Source organism: Centruroides sculpturatus, unplaced genomic scaffold (assembly GCF_000671375.1).
Source record: "Centruroides sculpturatus isolate CEXI.00-Female unplaced genomic scaffold, Cexi_2.0 scaffold566, whole genome shotgun sequence".
Lineage (NCBI taxonomy): Eukaryota > Metazoa > Arthropoda > Arachnida > Scorpiones > Buthidae > Centruroides > Centruroides sculpturatus.
Genome location: NW_019384873.1, coordinates 331,096 through 353,462, shown reverse-complemented (window position 1 = coordinate 353,462; position 22,367 = coordinate 331,096). Strand labels below are relative to the sequence as shown.

Below are 22,367 nucleotides of genomic sequence, written 5' to 3'. Positions count from 1 at the left end.
TTAGCTATGTCGTCCTGATGCTCATCAAGGCAGGAGGCGAGCATTCTTGTTGTTGCTCCTATGTATCTTGTAATAGCTCCCGTTGCCAGATTTTCTAGGAGTATCGTGTAAACCCCTGACTTTTCTAAAGTGGTTAACCTGTTCTGATCGTTGCAAATACACCTGCATAGGTTTGGTAGGGGGCTATGGGTAGTATGAAATTATACCACCGAAATACACGGCTGATGCTTATAGAGGTTGGTCCAAGATACGGCAATGATGACTGGATCATGGATGCTTTTTCCTTTCTGTACAGTGTGGTACATGGGTATAGGGACTCTTACCTTACGGAGCACATGTTCATATTTGCCATGCGTGAATCCTGCGAGCGATACTGCTACTCTGATGATGTCTAATTTGATTTTTATTGCTAGCTGCATTGACAGAAGCAGTAATGCTCTTCTAACGAGTACAGCAAGACAAAGGTTATACACTCATCGAAAGTGCTTGTGTTAATACTAAAGGAACTTTATTAACGCTGAACTCAGTGAATTTGTATCCAGAAACTATAAATAAGTTTCACAAAACCTTTTACTTTTTTTCTAGCAGTTTCTTAATCCACAAGTGAATAAATGTTTTCAGCCATTTTAAATGACCTTCTTCAGGTTCTATAACATTGGAACGTCAGCTATAACATTTGTTCTCTTATGGATTAAGAAACTGCTAGAAAAAGAAAGGTTTTGTGAAACTTATTAAAAGTTCTAGCTTTCCATGCATGGAATGGTAAATAATTTTAATTATTGAAAAGCTATTAAATTTAAAACTCTGATAATTGTCTTATTTTTTAAGTTGAAAATGATTTCTCTGCATTCTAAAAAGTTATATAATTAAGTTTATGTAAGTGCATATCAATATAAACAATAGTATTTCTTTTGAAAATATAATACATTCCTGAAACAAATCTACCTGCTAAAATTGAGGATATAAACTAGCTTTTTCTGTCTTCTAAAACATTTTCAACTCAGCACAAGTCGTCATCAACAATTTTTGCAGAATAGAATACAACTTGGAATATACTTTAGAATATTTTTGAATTAATGATCTTTGCTTGCATATTTATTTTTAAAGTGTTCCATTTTTAAATTAAGAGTCAAAATAAATCAAAGTACAAAAAAAACTAGCACAAAATAAAACCAAAACCACTTGATAAAATAAATCATCTAGTGATATCAAGGCAATGTTACACAATCTTTTAAGCAATTAGTCAGTGGCCTCACTTTTAACAGGTAACAAAATTTTTTCATTGAACATGATGCCAAGTTTTTTGAGTTATAATAATACATTTAATTTTAAAAATTTACTGTAATTTTTATTCGTGTTTCATACTTTTTTAAATTTAATTTTTCTAACACTAATTTGAAAAACAATAACAGCATTTTCCACAAAGAATTTTAATTTATAAACTGTAAAATTTTTCATTGCTTATTGCTTATACTACTATATATTAATAAAATCAAAATATATGTCAAAGTAACAGAAATTTACTGATAAAGTTTGCAGGATGTTAATTTTTGATTAAAATATCTGTACATCTTCAGTTATTGATTTGTTATTGTCTGGGGCAGATAAAAATTACATATATTGTTTAAAATACTCAATATTATTTTCAAATGTAATTTTATCTTTGTTTCTATATTGCAACAAAGCTTTGTAAAATTATTCTTCATTGAATAGTGCTCAATAGAAATATAAATCAAAAAATTTGAATTGTTGGCATTGAAATTTATTAATAGTAAGTGAAAAATTAAATCCAAGCCATCAAACTTTGATGACGATTCAATAACTATAGTTGATTGTTTGGCCTTAGATAAGACAGATAGCTGTAATAGCCTAGAATGTCTTATCTGATTTAATAACTTGTCGGAAATAAATTGTGAGAATCATATTATATTTGATATATAATCACATAATTATATATCAAACATATGCATCACATTGTGTATTTTCATTAAAGAATAAGTTTTCTCCACAACAAAAAGTTTCTCCAAAAATGTATAATTTAATCTTTATTTTATTATTTTAGAAAACTTTAATAGTTAATAGTGACCAAAAAACTACTTAAAAATTTCATCAATAATAAGTTCTTGATTATTTTGATTAATATATTTATAGAATAAATGGTAAGCTTTGGAAATTTTTAAAATTATTCCTTTTAAAAATGTTTGGTGTATGAAAGTGTTAAAGAACTTGATTACATACATGTAATTACCATCACTATTGCTTTAACATCAAAATAGGATGTGTTATTTTATTGGCTGTTTTGACTACATGGCTAAATGAATTTGATCTTACAATTTTATATTATACAGAAATAATTGATTATCAATTTCTATCTTATTTGAGTTGTAACTTTATTAATTATTGACTTTTACAAAATTAATAATTATAAACTGTATATTTAGCTGTTTTATGTCATTTATTACTATAAAGGAAAATTGAAAAAGAAATCACCATGAGTTGAAGAATAAGATCATTTTTAAAGTTGGTGTATAGTTTTGTAAACAAACATTTTATTGTATCATTATTACTATACAGAAAAATTAAAAAGTGAATATCACTATATTATTATGGATTACTTATCATATTTACATTATGAATATTAAATGGAAGTAAAAAAAGTCATTTAGCCTTAGCTTGATGATTTTTTTTATTGAGAAATATGAAAAAAAATATTTCAAAATTTTATTGCTATAATATAACTTTCATTGATTGATACATAATAGCAAAATGATGAGATTGGAAAAATTCATTTTACAGTAGTGGCATATCTGAAAGCAATAAATTTATATACAGGGCTCGAGGGCATACAGCAACATAGCTGGCTAGACCTGGCGCTTTTTGGTCTACCTAGGCCCTCATACCACAAAACACCAAATCCAACCAACCAAGTGAATTGATGAGACACATTTGTGTTTTATAGTAACCAAAAAATTGGAATTATTTTTATTTATTATTAAAGATTTTTTCAAAGTTCTTTGTTTTTTAATGTATAAATTTCTTACTAGAACATATGATATTTATTTAAACTTATTTTTGAATGAAATAAAAATCATATTTAAATTATAAACAGTTTTTATTTATTTAAGATATTGAACATGGTAGTAACAAATCATACAGTATTGATTTCAATCCTGTGTCTGATGGTTATTTTTAACATTCCTACTAGAATATTTAATATGTTGTTAACTGGATGTATCTGATTTTTATAATTTTCCATGACTTTTTTTACTTATATAAATTTCACAATACTTAACCATATCTTTATAATTTATAAATAATTTATCAGAAGTTTTTATATTCAAAAATTCAATTTTAATATTTTATTTAGCAACAAATTTAAAAAATAATATTAAATTACAATTATTATTTTGAAGTTTATTCAAATATATGCAGATGATAAGATAATTATTTATATAGAAATAATTTTTGTCATATTTTAATATTATAAAAAAATTTTTTTTACCAATTTTCAGTTTTTCTTAATGAAAGTAAATCTTTATTATTGTTAGATAAATTAAAAGCCCCATATATCATACATACTTCTTATTCCTGCTAATTTAAATTGTATAGGATCAACAACACACGTGAAGATCCAGAAACTTTACAAAACATTAAAGCTACTTGACAGTGGATGAAAGATATTAAAAAATCAAATAGATTATACTGGTGTTATCTATTTTAGTTTTATTTAAAATAGTGCATAGTAGTATAACTATCAACTAATTTTCATCATTTACTTCTGGCACTACTAGAATGATGTTAGAATATAATTTTCAGCCTATAAAAATATTAAATCAAATTTAAAAATTAATATTTTCAATAATATGTATCCAAAAAAAATGTGCACATACAGTATATATATATATATATATTAGTATAGGAATATAAAAAATTACTAGTCTATTTAATAAAATTAGAAAAAAATAAGAAAAGATCCTTAGAACTTAGTTATTATTATTAGCATATTATTTGAAAGACACATATCAATTTAATTTTTACTTTCTATAATTTTTTTTTAATTACTGATTGAAAATCACTTTGCATTAACACAAAATTACAAATATTAATATTAAGAAGATCACAAATGAAGTTCTTCTGATATATATATATATAATTGATTGAAGATAAAGTAATTATTTTAGAAGTTCATAATTATTCTTAAGTGGATAAAATAAAATTTATTTTAATTGAAAAATTATAAATTTCAACATTAAACTAAATGATTTTGTTAAACAAAAATTTTTATATTAGATGTTTGTTTTAGTGGATGAATATATGTTTTATATATTAGTATATGGGATGCTGTTCTGTTTGTTTTTTAATCAGTTTGTTAGTATTTATTCAACTTAGATTTCAATTGATTTTTTAATAATTAATTTCACAATTTTATATTCTTTTTTTGCAAGGGCTACAAGTATTATGATGCTTTTCCAAACTCAAGGATTCATTTATTTGTCAATAATAATTGAGTAAATTAAGAATATTAACTGAAATTCCCAAGCAAAATTTTTGAATATGAGATGACAATTTTATTTTATTTATTAGGACATTTATCCAACTACTAAAAAAGTTTCTTCCAATGGGAAGAATCTTTTTTAGCAGTTGGATGAATATTTAAAGTACAGAGTATTTTTTAAAAATTTCTCATCAATTTTAACTATGCTTTAAGATGTAGTCATAGATTTCAATGAAAATAAAATTAGCAGATTATCAAAAGCTTTTATGATGATATGATCTGTTTGTTTAGTTTAAATCTCAGCTCGTCACTTTTGAAAAGCATTTGTTACATTAACAGTCTTTTATTGCATTTCTTGAAACATTCGCAGACTATTTTATTATGGAATGAATTTTAGCTTATGATTTAACATATGGTTAGGTAAAATATAAACTCACAAAATTAACTCCAGTTAAAACTATTTGATTTTTTATATGTTACAACTTTGTGCAAGAATGATCTACATGAAGGTATACTTACAGAATGAAAGACTAATTTAGTATATTAGTATTTTACAAATTGTTTTATATATGTTTTTATTATCAAACTCTTTATTAATTGAATTGAGTTAAATTGGGTTCATATTATTGAACAAAATATAAACCATATTTCTATTTTTGTTGACTTTAAATAATATTCTAATCTAATTTTATTAAAACATTAAATGAATTAATATAAAGAAGAAAAATATTGCCTTAATTAACCATTTATATATATATATATATTACTAATATTTTAATACAAAATAAATTGTTTAATGATTTTAAATTAATTTAAAAAAGAAACTTTTACCTTTTTTTTTTATAATTTATGCAGTACAATTCCACTGTCCATTTTCATATAAATACTAAGTATACGGTGGGAAAGAAACTCACTTAATACCCCTGCTACAGGATATAGAATGTACTGTACATCGAGCAGTTATGTAATATCTAAAGCCTGGACACCATGTTACCTGAAAACAGAAACTCAGAAACAGAACTGAAACTTGGAGTTTTTGTTTTAACTTGACTCCACTAGCACTGAAATGAACATTACGCGGAAATGCGCCACCTGCTGATCAGTTCTGTAATTGGCATAAAGAGTCGAACATGGACGAAGCTACGGATTTTGCCATGCTTTCTATGCATTTATTAGCAATGAAATCATTAATAATCTTTGAATTCTTTACATTTTTTGTTGTACAGTCATTTATCTTCTTCAATGAATAATTCATTCCAAATCTATTTGTTTCCTTACCCTTTCACTACACTTTTTGCCTTTATGTCACGTTTTTATTGATTGCAGTACAACAGAAATGCGGAACAAAAACTGAAAAGTTAAATAATTGTTATGCCTGCTTTCAGTCTTGTTTCTGTCTAACTGAACATTCCAAAACTGAAAGTTTTGTCAGTTTGGCTTTCAGTTTTACAATTTTGTTATGGATTCTGGTAATGTGTAGTCCAGGCTTAACTATTTGAGGTGGTTCAATAAAATCTTTCAGCAATCAATTCCTTGTGTAATTCTGACCTTAAATGATGTGCCAAGTGAGCTCCTTCCCATTTACAGTTTCAGAGTTGCATTCAATTTGGTTAACATAAAGATTTGGGCAGTTGTGCATGTAACACACATCAATCTGTTTTTCCCATGCTCTAATGTGTTCCTTACATTGGTGAATTAACTTTGGGTTCATTCTATATTCTGTAGCAGGGGTATTAGAATGACTTTTTTCCTCAATCTGTGTACTGATTATAAGTATTTGAGAATCTGTTATGTATTCTTTTAAATTTTATATTAGTTCTTTAGACTAAATTGTAATTTTTCAAGAAATTTCTATGTTCTCTATAATTGTTGACAAATATACATTTTGAACACAGTACAAATAAATAATTCTACAATACAANTAATTATTTATATAGAAATAATTTTTGTCATATTTTAATATTATAAAAAAATTTTTTTTACCAATTTTCAGTTTTTCTTAATGAAAGTAAATCTTTATTATTGTTAGATAAATTAAAAGCCCCATATATCATACATACTTCTTATTCCTGCTAATTTAAATTGTATAGGATCAACAACACACGTGAAGATCCAGAAACTTTACAAAACATTAAAGCTACTTGACAGTGGATGAAAGATATTAAAAAATCAAATAGATTATACTGGTGTTATCTATTTTAGTTTTATTTAAAATAGTGCATAGTAGTATAACTATCAACTAATTTTCATCATTTACTTCTGGCACTACTAGAATGATGTTAGAATATAATTTTCAGCCTATAAAAATATTAAATCAAATTTAAAAATTAATATTTTCAATAATATGTATCCAAAAAAAATGTGCACATACAGTATATATATATATATATATTAGTATAGGAATATAAAAAATTACTAGTCTATTTAATAAAATTAGAAACATAATTATATATCAAACATATGCATCACATTGTNGGAATATAAAAAATTACTAGTCTATTTAATAAAATTAGAAAAAAATAAGAAAAGATCCTTAGAACTTAGTTATTATTATTAGCATATTATTTGAAAGACACATATCAATTTAATTTTTACTTTCTATAATTTTTTTTTAATTACTGATTGAAAATCACTTTGCATTAACACAAAATTACAAATATTAATATTAAGAAGATCACAAATGAAGTTCTTCTGATATATATATATATAATTGATTGAAGATAAAGTAATTATTTTAGAAGTTCATAATTATTCTTAAGTGGATAAAATAAAATTTATTTTAATTGAAAAATTATAAATTTCAACATTAAACTAAATGATTTTGTTAAACAAAAATTTTTATATTAGATGTTTGTTTTAGTGGATGAATATATGTTTTATATATTAGTATATGGGATGCTGTTCTGTTTGTTTTTTAATCAGTTTGTTAGTATTTATTCAACTTAGATTTCAATTGATTTTTTAATAATTAATTTCACAATTTTATATTCTTTTTTTGCAAGGGCTACAAGTATTATGATGCTTTTCCAAACTCAAGGATTCATTTATTTGTCAATAATAATTGAGTAAATTAAGAATATTAACTGAAATTCCCAAGCAAAATTTTTGAATATGAGATGACAATTTTATTTTATTTATTAGGACATTTATCCAACTACTAAAAAAGTTTCTTCCAATGGGAAGAATCTTTTTTAGCAGTTGGATGAATATTTAAAGTACAGAGTATTTTTTAAAAATTTCTCATCAATTTTAACTATGCTTTAAGATGTAGTCATAGATTTCAATGAAAATAAAATTAGCAGATTATCAAAAGCTTTTATGATGATATGATCTGTTTGTTTAGTTTAAATCTCAGCTCGTCACTTTTGAAAAGCATTTGTTACATTAACAGTCTTTTATTGCATTTCTTGAAACATTCGCAGACTATTTTATTATGGAATGAATTTTAGCTTATGATTTAACATATGGTTAGGTAAAATATAAACTCACAAAATTAACTCCAGTTAAAACTATTTGATTTTTTATATGTTACAACTTTGTGCAAGAATGATCTACATGAAGGTATACTTACAGAATGAAAGACTAATTTAGTATATTAGTATTTTACAAATTGTTTTATATATGTTTTTATTATCAAACTCTTTATTAATTGAATTGAGTTAAATTGGGTTCATATTATTGAACAAAATATAAACCATATTTCTATTTTTGTTGACTTTAAATAATATTCTAATCTAATTTTATTAAAACATTAAATGAATTAATATAAAGAAGAAAAATATTGCCTTAATTAACCATTTATATATATATATATTACTAATATTTTAATACAAAATAAATTGTTTAATGATTTTAAATTAATTTAAAAAAGAAACTTTTACCTTTTTTTTTTATAATTTATGCAGTACAATTCCACTGTCCATTTTCATATAAATACTAAGTATACGGTGGGAAAGAAACTCACTTAATACCCCTGCTACAGGATATAGAATGTACTGTACATCGAGCAGTTATGTAATATCTAAAGCCTGGACACCATGTTACCTGAAAACAGAAACTCAGAAACAGAACTGAAACTTGGAGTTTTTGTTTTAACTTGACTCCACTAGCACTGAAATGAACATTACGCGGAAATGCGCCACCTGCTGATCAGTTCTGTAATTGGCATAAAGAGTCGAACATGGACGAAGCTACGGATTTTGCCATGCTTTCTATGCATTTATTAGCAATGAAATCATTAATAATCTTTGAATTCTTTACATTTTTTGTTGTACAGTCATTTATCTTCTTCAATGAATAATTCATTCCAAATCTATTTGTTTCCTTACCCTTTCACTACACTTTTTGCCTTTATGTCACGTTTTTATTGATTGCAGTACAACAGAAATGCGGAACAAAAACTGAAAAGTTAAATAATTGTTATGCCTGCTTTCAGTCTTGTTTCTGTCTAACTGAACATTCCAAAACTGAAAGTTTTGTCAGTTTGGCTTTCAGTTTTACAATTTTGTTATGGATTCTGGTAATGTGTAGTCCAGGCTTAACTATTTGAGGTGGTTCAATAAAATCTTTCAGCAATCAATTCCTTGTGTAATTCTGACCTTAAATGATGTGCCAAGTGAGCTCCTTCCCATTTACAGTTTCAGAGTTGCATTCAATTTGGTTAACATAAAGATTTGGGCAGTTGTGCATGTAACACACATCAATCTGTTTTTCCCATGCTCTAATGTGTTCCTTACATTGGTGAATTAACTTTGGGTTCATTCTATATTCTGTAGCAGGGGTATTAGAATGACTTTTTTCCTCAATCTGTGTACTGATTATAAGTATTTGAGAATCTGTTATGTATTCTTTTAAATTTTATATTAGTTCTTTAGACTAAATTGTAATTTTTCAAGAAATTTCTATGTTCTCTATAATTGTTGACAAATATACATTTTGAACACAGTACAAATAAATAATTCTACAATACAAAAATGCATTTTTAAAATTAGACAGTTTCAATTATACTAAATTTTAAAAAAATAAATATATTTTAAAAATTTGTTATTAAATATTAAATTACTATTTATTTTTTAACAATTAAATGATTCTTAATATAGTAAGACCCCGCTTGACGCAGGAGATGCGTTCCTAGACAACAAAGCGCTAAACGAAACAGCATTAAATGAGACCATTTTAGCATAGAGTAAATAGAGATAGGGGAACACACGACCAAAAAGAAAAAATTTTACTTTAATTTTAAGTTATTTTTATATTAATTTGTATAATAATATATGTTAAATAACTCATATGCACACAGAAATGTATAATAATATATTAATTAGTTAATTTCTATATTAATAGTGCACTTCTTGTGATGAAGGTCCTGACTTTTCTGAAATTCTCATTTTTTTTTGCAATAAAGTCTTGAAGTTTCATTTGACGCTTTTTTTCTCTCCTTAAGCAAATGTCACTAGCAGAAGAGCAGAAGATCGCATCCAAAACACCTCATTTTGCTTTTGCAATCCTTTCAAAATCTAGATCATTTGTTACAATTTGATTAACGATTTTGGTTATTGTTACCAAACTTTTACTAAGGAAATCTGTAGAGAAATTCTTTGGGTTCTTCGTTTTCAGAATCTCTGTTTTCCAGTTCTACATGAATTCCTTGTTCTGCCAGTTCTTGAAATCATCATTGATAAGGCTCTTACCAGAAACCTGCAGTAACTCCCCAATATCCTGCTTGTCTACATCTCCTGTATTAAGTTGACAATTTTGTCAACCTAACGATACAGCGATAGGCTCTTCTCAGTGAGAATTCTTGGATACCTTCAGCCATAACTTCCACACTCCGTTCATGCATTTACCAGTTAATTCTTACCAAGCAAAGTCACTATTTCCTATGGCATCCATGATGATATATTTTTTCCAAAATTGCACAAAACAAACATAGATTTAAGGGAATTACAGTACTACGATGAAGTGACACCTTTTGCTGATTGGTTCGTGTTTGGGAATAATCTTATTATATACGAATCAATGAAATACCACTTTAATTTGAATCAGTGTAAATTTTGAGCATTTTTTAGGCATCAAGCAGTGTTAAGCATGGTCTTACTGTATATATAATTTTGATAAAGTTTATAATAAAATCCTCAGATTTGAATATTTTAAAAATTCTATTTTTATAGAATTTTAGCAGTTATCTATATCAGAAAAATAAGAATAATTTGAAAATTGGTTAAAAATATAAAATTTAATAAAGAAAAAATATTTTAAATTATTTTTTTTTTATTCTGCATATTAAAACTTTTTACAATTTTAGCTTTTTGTTTAGGTGATATTATAGTATGGATGATTGAAATATTTTTATATTTAAAATAGAAAATTATCTTGTTTTCTTATATTATTAATTTTTAATATAGAGTGCATGTTCTAATTTGCATTGCAGTAGCTATTATAAATGAACTATTCCTGTTACAAATTATAGCTAAAACTTTGTTAAATTAAATTTTTTACAGTATGATAATTTTGTAAAAATGTGCACTTAACAAAATTGGCAATAATTAACAAATTTACTTTGCTTTACCATAGAAAATGATAACTTTTAAACTGAGGTTGAAACTTTTTAGTTTGACACCTTTGAGATTTCACAAGGGACTAATTTCATAATAGATTTCTATATTTCAAATGGATGGTTGTAATTCATTCTGGAATCTCTATAAAATCAGATCAAAACACTGGCAAGAGAAGCAGGATTTATAAAAAAATAAAAAACAGATAAATTTAAAGAAAATAAATTCAAACCATGTTAATATATGAACTAAAAAATATATTTAACTGTGATGACTCAGGTTTAGATTTTAAAAATTTACAAATATTTTTTATGTATATCATAAAGAAGACATCAACAGCTTTAAAATCTTAGAAGAAATAATGATTTATTAAAATTATAACCAAAATGCTTTACTACAGATATAAAAGTAAACCTGATGCCTCCACAATGCTGATAACTATGCCTCTCTGATGGCTGTTGTGCAGACTATTGACAGCAGGCATAAAACATGCCTCACATAGAAATCATCAAACCTTACAATACTAGACTAAAGACTTTTAACTGTATTTGTTTGATGTATGTATGTGTATATATAGGAGCTGATCAGTGTGTAATAGTTCTGAATGAAACATGAAGATACAAAACTATTGCAGTGAAATACTTGCATAAATATTTGAAAATGTATTGAACTAACTTGCATTATGACATGTTTTAAATATATATAAATTTAAACACACTTTAAGTATAAAATATTTTATTGTCACTTTCATAAATGTATCAATTTAATTTATATTTTAGTATTTCTCATTAAACTCATATTGCTGTTATCAAACATGATAGCTATGATATTCTACACATTTTAAATATAAAAGCATATGAAAATATCAAAGGTAAAAAATGAGCAGTTAGATGTTTGAATGAAGAAAGTAACCAGGATTATTCTCAAAATTTTGATAGCAGCTATGAAAATAAGTTATAACCATTGCAGTGTATTGGAGAAGCAGAATAACAATTTATTCTGCTATCCTTATTTGCATTTGAGATAAGGTAAAAACTATCATTTGATGATTATTTTATATTTAGAATGAATTTCATTCTAAATAGCCTCTTTATAATTCTAAATTACCATATTTACTCACATATAAGATGAAGTTTTATTCATTTATCATTTCTTCAAAAACCTGGGTTGCCCTATACACGCGAGTGAAGGATTGCTTGCGTTTTTGCAAATCATTTTTGTGAATCATGTATTTGCACTTTTAACTGGATGCATTTTTACCATATTTTATCTAGGTTGTTTGAATTGTTCTTGTATATTGTTGGGAGTAAAGATGAATAGCAATAGGAAAAGCAAAGCTTTTGAATTGAATTCCAGATTGAAATTCCAAATCACACAGGAGCACAATATAAGTTTTAATCCATTCCCATGTGAAAACTGATGATTATTTGGAAATCAGAATCCAGAGAAACTCAAGTGTAATCGACAGAGAGTTGATTCGACTATTAAGAATTGGCAAAAAAGGGTTTCCGATCGTCTGGCTCTACATGAACAAATTATGCTGATGATTTTACATGATTTTTCCTTAAAGTTTAAACTGCCAGTAATTTTTGCAGGACAATGTGTGCATTTATGTTCATTTGATATTTTACTTGTGATTAAATGAAATAAAATTACAATTGTATTAATAAATCTAATTTTTTTTATTTTGATCTTTAAAGTCACACTTCATCCTTATGGAAGGTCGTCTTATATGTGAGTAAATATGGTATTATCTAAATGTCTTCAATAATATATCCCTATTAAAAATAGATATCATTAAACATCCATGTATGAAGTGGATTCAAATCCACATTCTAACAAATAGGGGATAATATTTTAATAAATCATTTTGCTGGATCAGTTAATTATAGTGTTTATTCAATTACTAATGATTCTTTAATCAATATTATCAGAGATGTAAATTGTAAATGGATGTTTTATTTATATATGTATTTTCCTCCAGGACCATCAATTAAAAGACGTGTTATAGGTAATGGTAGTACAAATACTTCTCCAGATATCTATAATATGGGAGCATTACCAAGGACAACTATATTGACACCTGTGAACGGTCGAGCTAAAGTAGCAACAATAACTCGTGTTGGTGGCCGAAAACAGATGATTAGTTGGGTAGATGCTCCTGATGATGTATATTTTGTAGCAGTAGAACCAACAAGGTAATTTAATATTTTATTTTTCTTATAAATATTTATTGTAGATTTTTGGAAAATACAATCAAAATTGGTCAAATAATCAGAGTGAAAAAGTAAATGTTTTCATTTGAAATTTCAAGAATATGCTACCATACATATCTGAACATCCAGTAACAAATTTAATCATCATTTAATTTGTTAAATATTTGTTGGGGTTTAAATTATATTTTAAAGCTTATTTCCATATATTTTTCTTCTTATTTTGAGTATTTTTTTCATGAGAATCTATATAAATTATTGCCGAGAGTTTAAGTATAGCTAAAATGAATTATTATACTGTTCAGAAAGAGCTTATTTCCTAATCACAAGTTAATTCTGAGATCAGCCAAATATCAAAAAGTTTTGCAGGGATATTCTTCATATATTTATTTGATGTTAATTATGTAAAGTCTTACTGTAGAAAATTTTTTATTATTATATTTGCAAGTATTGAAAATTATTACCTTTACAGTAATTATTACTATTTTTATCATCATCATTTTGATAGTTTGGATGAATTTCTATATTAATATTGCCTAAATTTTTTCACATTAGGTTGTAATTATGAAAATAATATATATATATATACTCCAAGATGATAATATTTTTTATTATACCAGTTTAATTAAATTGATATGTGGTCCAAATGTATATTACTTAGTTTTCAAGTACTCAAAAAAAGGTGAGATAAGTTAAAGAAAGCATATATAACTATATAAAATTACTTATTATCCAAATTTTTGATAATTTTCTCTCTTGTATCATTTGACATATTAAATGAATTGATATATAACATTCATTAGAAATAATGTTAAGAAAATATTGAGAAAATGAGTAGAATTAGGAGAGTGCTGTTTCATTAAGTAGAACAATAATTCCAAACATTTTTTTTTTCTTTTCAACATGTTAATGCTCTTAAACTTGCCCTTCAGTTTTTTCAATGTTAATTTGTATCATATAATTATGATTCAAGTTAAAATTGAGTTAAATTCTTGAAAACACTTGAATTTGGTGATATTAAAAATCATTCTATGATTGGATTCTTGAAATGCTTGAAGAAAGAATTTCAACATATATCAGGGTTACAAAATATCAACAATACAGTCATTATATTTAATAAAGATATGACCTATTAGTGGAATACTTTAAATTAAATAATTATCTTAAATAATCAATTGGTAGAGATATATGAGGCTTATCAAACTTGTAATAGAGCCAAGTAATTGAGATCACATCTGGAAAATGTGATCTCGATTACTTTGCTCCATTACAAGTTTGATAAGCCTTGTATATCTCTACCAATTGGTTATTTGAGATAATTATTTAATTTAATTTATTAGAGGCAAAAAGCTTACAACTATAGTATACTTTGTTCTTTATACAGGGTGTGCCACAAATAACTGTCCATAGGAGAGCAAAGCTGGGAAGTTTGTGCAAGGGATGATTTTTGTTGTGTGAACAGAGGACACATTTCCTCTTTATGAACAAAGTCTAACCCCTGCTCATATACAGCATGAACTTTCCAGCATTGCTCTCCTGTGGACAGTTATTTGTGGTACACCCTATATAACTGTAAAGAAAGAAATATCTCTTGGCATCAAGTTTTGGGATTAGGGAACTACATAAACCAGCCTGTTATGATTCATTATACAAAGAAAATACATCTTGACATGAATAAAGGAGTAAATTTCAATGCAGCAATAGTTTGTCTTGTGAAAAATAGCTTCTGGATTTATTTCCTGAATTTGTAATATAGTTCACAATTTCTTCATGTTGATAGATGTATTAGATGAAGAAAAAAGGATCTGGGACTTTTTTGTTCAAAACTATTCTGTCTTAGTTCTGTTCTTTTTTAGTAAAACTTTGAACTGTTCATTTTTTTCCCCTGATACTTTGTTTTGTATTTCTATGTCATAAATGTCCAAATATAATAATACTTTCCCATGCATGCTATGTATGTGAATTAGTGAACAAGTGTTTTGATTTTAAATGTAAATGTAGTTGAAAATTAAAAAAAAAAATTTTTTTTATTGATTGAATTATCAATATTACTATTCAAATAAGGTAGTATTTTACAAAATAAACATTTTCCTATAAAGATGAAGTAAAATATTGTTATTTTGATAAAATAATTTATTTTTTTGCTGACGTTTATCCATATTAATAAAATTTACTGAAATTTCATATGTGGATTTGATTAGTTCATTCAGTAGTTGCTTTGATTTGAAACTTACAAATATAAAAAAATCTAAATTTAAAGTTCTATATTTTTTAAAAATAAATGTTGATGTTAAAAAGAAAATAGTTACATAAAAAATTAATAATAAAACTTTTTGAAAATTCTTCTATATTAAAATTTTACATTAATATTAATCATTAGAACTGTTTTCATTCAAATACATATTTATACTTGGTTGGAAGATCTGTTATATTTATTAGTTGTACAGTATTTATAATATATACAGGAACTCCCAGAGGGGGCAAAAGGAGCAAATTGCCCTGGGTCTCTGAGGAATTAGGGGCTCTTATGCAATGGTTTTTTGTTTAATTTACTGTAATATGTATTTTGTCCCAGATCCTCATTATATGTTAGAAAGCCCTGAATGTATAATGTTTGTGTACAGTATGTAAATCTGTATATCTCCAATGTATTACTTAATAAAATACTTAATATCCAGCTGATATTAGATATAATTGATTTAATCATTTCAGTAAAATTATAATTTAATCACAGATCAGATGATATTAATTTATTATCATCTGAACTGTGATTAAATTATAATTTTTTATAAGATAAAACCTATGCCATTCACATATTAATTTATTATGTGAATGGCATAGGTTTTATCTTATAAAAAATTAGATGAAACAAATGATTTTACATTAAATCGTATACTTCAAGAAAATTTCTGTGATTTGTTTAAGAAGTTTTCAAACTTTTAATTTTGAGTTTATTTTTACATGAATGTTTAATTAATATTATAATTGTATTGTCTCAGTTTAATATTGATTGTTTATTGATTTAAATTAAATTATATTGCTTCTAATTCTTATAATTCTCATGACTTTATCTTTAAAACTAAAGCAGAATTATATTTCAATGTAGCAAAATGTATTATAAAACATTTTAAAGAATTTTAGATGAAGATTTTTCATGTTTGTTTCCTATTATCTTAGACAGCCAATTTCATAACATCTTGATTATCTGAATATGTAAATAAAATTAAGCTTTTAATACAATCTTACCATCTTTAGCCTTTTTACATTTAATGTTGATTAAATTAAATGTTTTTAGTCTTAAATTTTATAATTTAAACATATACAATGAATTTGTTTATTGTAATTATTTGAGATTTGCCTATACTAATGATGATAGCTAATTGATAACAATAAGCAGGGTAGATAAATGAGACTACTAAGGATGGACCAAATTGGTGTGTTTGGTGAAATACCAAATATTCTTGCCTTTTTGATTACCAAATACCAAATATTTGGCCAAATATCAACTGATTTAATTGGAACTGCCTGAAACAGAAGGCTGGACTATAAACCTTAGAATAAGATGGAGGGCAACATCATCTGTTCACCAAGTAGTAGTATATTTAATGATTGTACAATATATTTGGCAAAGCTGGAGGTATTTATGATGAGACCAACAAAATCACTTATTTTCCATAAATGCAGAAGCATTAATGTTTTTTCATTACAATTTATCAGTCTTGAACTATGATTTTAATAAATAATAATTGCTCAAGAACATTTATTAAAATTATATTTCTTTCAGAGAGAGAAATGCCAATATTTTTAAATATCTGAGATTTTAAATGTTGTTTTCATTCTATTTTGTATCTTGTGTTGTATCTTTTTCTTTCTTCCTTCTCTCTTTCTCCCCCAAACTAAAATGAGATTGTTCAGCCAAATACTAAATATACAGTCCAACGCTAGAAACTACAGTTAGAAAATCTGACATTAAAAAAGACATGTTAAAATAATTTTAAAAAATGTAACTTAAAGATTTATTATTATTATTATTATTAAATAGTAATTCATTCAGTATTGTTTGCAATACTGTCCTTAACAGTAGCTCTCACATAAACTTCAGGAAGAACTTTTACCAGTTTAAAGGACTGTACTTCCAGTAAATGACATTCACTGTTTAAATAAAGTCTTGGTTAAGACTGATCAATTGTGTGTTTTCAGCAACATGTTGAGACTGATAGCTTGAGAAAACAGTTTTAAAATGTCTGTTTACTTGAAGGTAATGCTACCTATCACTGAAACAAATTACAATAAGCAACATTATATATTTTATCTATCAATGTTTTGGGACATTCTAATTTTGACAATATTAAAAGTCATTACATGGCTGTAATAATGTCAGTGGTTACATTAAGTGGATTCTGCTGCAAAGGAAAGCATTTGCAAACTAAAATTTCATTATTGAATTATTTTTTAAAGTGATAAAAATTTGTTAAAATAAATAAATGAAAGTAATTACTCTACTTTTTTCAAGATATGAAGTAATTAAACATAAATAAAACATAACTTGCCCAGGAAGTAAGGCATCTGTGGAGGATGGATAGTGTGCTTATTGTACCTGTTGTCCTCTCCTCTACAGGTGTCATACCACACACACTACACAAAAGTCTGGGAACATTACAATTGAATAGAAATACATACATCACACTACAGAAGGCCACAATATTGAATACATGCCATATTGTTAGGAAATTCCTGAATACAGACACTGACACACTTAATTTTTGTTTTGTTCTAGTTGCTATGCCTTGACTCTGGTCCAGCATAGTACACAGTCACCAGTGTCAACCACTAAACCCAACATAATAATAATAATAATGCTGTAGGAAATTTTCAGCATGTGTTGTGTATTTACAATAATAGTTATTTTATAAAATATAATCCCAATAAATTTATTATATAACTATATAAAATTGCAGAATGTGTTTATTATTAGAGGAATAAAAAGTAATGATTGGCATTTTATCATTGGTGCAAATTCTATTTGATTTGGTAGAAAAATTGGAAACAAACCTTTTGCAATTGCATTACTTCAGTTTTTCTACTAATCCAAAAAGAATTTACATCAATGATAAGATATCAAACATTACTTTTTGAATTGAAGCAGAAAATGGAAAGTGCAAATTTCAGTTTAAAAAATCTTGAAATATGCTAGTGTGTGGATATAAAAAGGATTTAGTTTTTTTAAATAAATGTAGTATTTTACTGATAACAACTTATCAGTTATGACATTCCGTGGAATTGTCTTCTTAAATTATTGATGGGTACAGAGAATACTAAGATAATATTACTAAGATGCTGGAATGTTGTGTAAATATACATTTTCTACGACAGTGTTGATTATTTTACATATGGGAAAAATACGGGTGTCATTTAAAATTTGATTCCATCATCTACATAAAAAAGATTTGAAAGAACAAATATGTTAAAATTATAGCTTGTTAAAAAACTTTTTGATACTGCTGTTCTGAATTAAGGTGTTATTGGCTTGTTAAAAGACATCTTAAATTCAGAATTTTATTACAAGTGTAAATATATTTAATATAATAACTTACATAAAAATAAAATAAGAATCAAACATTACGTTTTATTAAACAAATACAAAAAAAAGAAAAATTGACTATTTATATGAATTTATTTTTGTAAAAAAGCAAAATAATAATAATGTAGAAAGAATATATATAAATTTAAAGTTAATAGTAAAAAATTTTTTTAAATTTCAAATTTAATAATTGTTACTCTTGACAGTTTTCCATGGATGGCAAACCTTTTTGTGTCCGCGTGCCATATAGTGAGCGTAATTGTCTTTAAAAATATTTGTGTGCCAAAATTTTAGACTTCGAATAACGATATTTAAGAAATGGAGTGAAAATGCTTTTATTAGAATAAATGTAAAGAAGATTGAAAAAGGATGACTAGATGATAAACTGAAAGGATATTTGAAAACTTTTAATGATAAACCGAAATCGTATGAAATGTTACGTGCCAGATGATTTCTGCCGACTTGCCAAAGGTTCGCCACCCCTGGTATATAATTTTAATTATCTGATTGAGATATTTTTGTATTTTGTTATAGCACAGGAATCTCAAACATATTTGAGTTTTTCAAAAACGTTTCATAAAGAATGATATAAACACATAATATAGCTTTAAAAAGTGGAAAATATATTCGGTAGTATGTTTTAAGTTTGTGCTTAATTCTATTTTTAGTCAATGTGTATGCTATGCTATGGATACAAATGACAATAACATCAGCACGGAATTTATTTTTAAAACAACACGTAATTTTTGTTTTTCTACTTTTAATTTTAAGCAAAAATGCTTAAAATTAAAAGTAGAATTACTATTACAAGACATAATTAAAATTATTGATTATTTTAAGACATCAATTTTTCTTTTTACTATTTTAGTATATTTAATTGGAGAAAATGAAATAAAAATTAATTTATCCATTTATATTCTCGATTTTTTGTCTTGATTATTATTAAATGTGATTCTAAAATTTAATATTTGGCATTTTGCACGTTTTCAGGAAAATGAGAAGACAACTGACAACAGCGGAGCTTCGTCGAGCAGCTCGTCGCCCGTGTAAAAAATTGAATCTAAAAATTCCTCACGACCAGATGGCCGTTAGTGGAGATTGTATCGTGAATCCGCCAAATGCTGGTCATCAAGATACCATCGTTATCATGGATTGAAATTGATGCAAACACTGCTGTGTCTGCTTGTGTCCCACTTTACAACATGCTCAATTGGGCCATCAGTGGTTATATAAAATTGCAAGATGTATTTACTTGCACACCACTTCACGGTTATTGAAAATAATACACGGTTTGGGATATGCGACATCTTGATAGTATTAAAATATCACGGGGATAACAGGGTATCCCAAATGACTGTAGGATGGAACACGGCAGCCATGCAAGCTGTAAACTGACCAAAGAAAGCTACGGTCGGTTCGTATGGTACTGGGCAATCTAATCCATGTCTGTTTGTGAAGTGTGTTTTCATTCTTAGTCAACTGTTTTGGCACTACCAACAGCACATTAATTAAACGGCAATAACGTTGCTGTGAATTTAAAAAAATCCAGAGAAAAAAAAAACAGAAGAAAAGATTGCAACTAAAACAGTGGTGCCTGATTGTTAACATTCAAAGTTTGTTGGTGTTGCCAAGAACAAAGCAAAGTCATTGTGATCTGCAACCACACTTGTTTTCTCTGATCCTTCCTGTTTGAATTTATCAAATAAGTCTCGCTTACAATCCAAACTTAATTATGAAAAAAATTCTGTAAATAACAATTTCAATAATGTTGCAATAGAAAGAAAAATATTATGTATAATTTTAAAGTGCGCAAATCATTTCATCAACTAGTGCACTTAGAAATTTAATTTTGTCATTATTTTATCTAATTGACAATTCAACAGGAATAGAAGATGAAACAAGTGAAGACGTGACCATCAGTTAAATCATATACTGTAATCTTTCATTCCTTGAAAATGAAGAAACCTGCATAATGACCAGTCCTGTTCCTCATGTGATTTTTAGCTGTCTTCGTGTTTACTATTGCCAGTGACGTCTCCTAGTTATTTATAACATTTTATACAAACCATGTATGTTCTGGTGTGCCAGAAACTCAGGATAATTCACTCTTTAGTTCATGAATGTTTGATTTTGTTTCTTTAAACCCCTCCCATTTTTGCACATGCACATCGCAGCTTCGAAGATCTTAGGTATAAGGGAACACGAAAAAAATTGATCTACGATGATATATTCTACCTTTGTCGAAATTTTCACAATTTTCGTGAGAATCAGCAACATTTCGAACAGATCCTTAATCAAGATTCACATAAAAAAATTATAATTACAGAAAAAAACGAGCTTTCTTATTTCTCAAAATTTTACATGTATCCCTTTAGTTTCTGTGTATAGTTTTATGATGTAACATTACTATTATTAATCAAATTAGCCAACAGCTGCTTTCATTACATATTTATTTTGTCACTTGAAATTTTTTCCCTTTCAGGATGCCTTAATAAAAATCCGTTTATGATTCTCCTTAGCTCATTTGTTGACCCTACACACCGTTAATCAAATAATTCACTTTTGTTTTCAAAAATTCGTGGATTCTGTAGAAGTGATAAAAATGTGTTTGCACGTGTTCAAATATAATTCCCTCCGGGAGTATATTATTTGAATCTCGAATATATCAGATCCACAATTTGACATGAATTGTTTCGAGTGTTGATTATTTCAAATATATTTTTAACTACTCAGATTACTATTTTCTTAACTACATTAATGTACCATATATGCAAAGATCATCAATAAAGATATTAGTAATCTGCAATATAATAATAAACAAATTATATATGATATATATATGTATGGAAAAGTTTAAATATAATATATATATGTATATCATATTTAAACTTTTCCGTATCAACATCTTATATCAAAAGTGTGATGTATTATATAATAAACAGTTAAATAATACAAATGGGATTACCGGATGAAAGTAAGTAGTGATTCGCTTAGTTATTAATGAAAATGAATTGAAATTCTATCTCAAAACGCTTAGATTCTATTAACGAATTAAATTAATTCGAAAACAAGTTGCGAGCAGCTCGATGTATGTAAATAGCAGCTAAGAATTTTGATTCGTATTCTATGATCCAAATATTTGATATTTGAATATTTGTTTGTTCGTAACTTACGTCTGTTTATGGTATCGTGCTTATGACTCAATACAAAGAGTTGTGACAAATCAAATCGAATAAGATTCATGAATTGTGAAAGATATAGGTTGTGTCTAGTTGGCAAGCGGTTAAGTAAGCAGGCCAGTGACATTGTTTTATACGAAATTGGACTGTTATAGGGTTGCTTGTAACCTAGACACCCAAACGCAGTGACGAATTCAAGTTGTGGGAGAGATCTCCAATAGTAATACTTTTGTGAAAAGACAATAGACAACCTGGAATCGTAATTTCCTTTCTAAAAATAATTTTTGCTAATCAAAACAACTTAGAACCGTAATAAACTTTAATCAAATTAAAACAAAATTGATT

The 22,367-nt window shown here is 26.4% G+C and overlaps 1 protein-coding gene across 1 annotated transcript in view; it reads left to right on the top strand.

Moving 5' to 3' along the window:
- The window catches only part of LOC111630915 (metastasis-associated protein MTA3-like), a 126,908-nt gene extending 105,553 nt beyond the window's left edge, over nucleotides 1-21,355 (top strand). Inside the window, exons 16-17 of the mRNA XM_023375074.1 lie at nucleotides 13,034-13,247; nucleotides 19,834-21,355. Of these exons, the coding sequence (XP_023230842.1) occupies nucleotides 13,034-13,247; nucleotides 19,834-19,999 (380 nt within the window). The 3' untranslated portion in view covers nucleotides 20,000-21,355. The remainder of the gene's footprint in view (nucleotides 1-13,033; nucleotides 13,248-19,833) is intronic.
- Nucleotides 21,356-22,367: the final 1,012 nt, after the last annotated feature.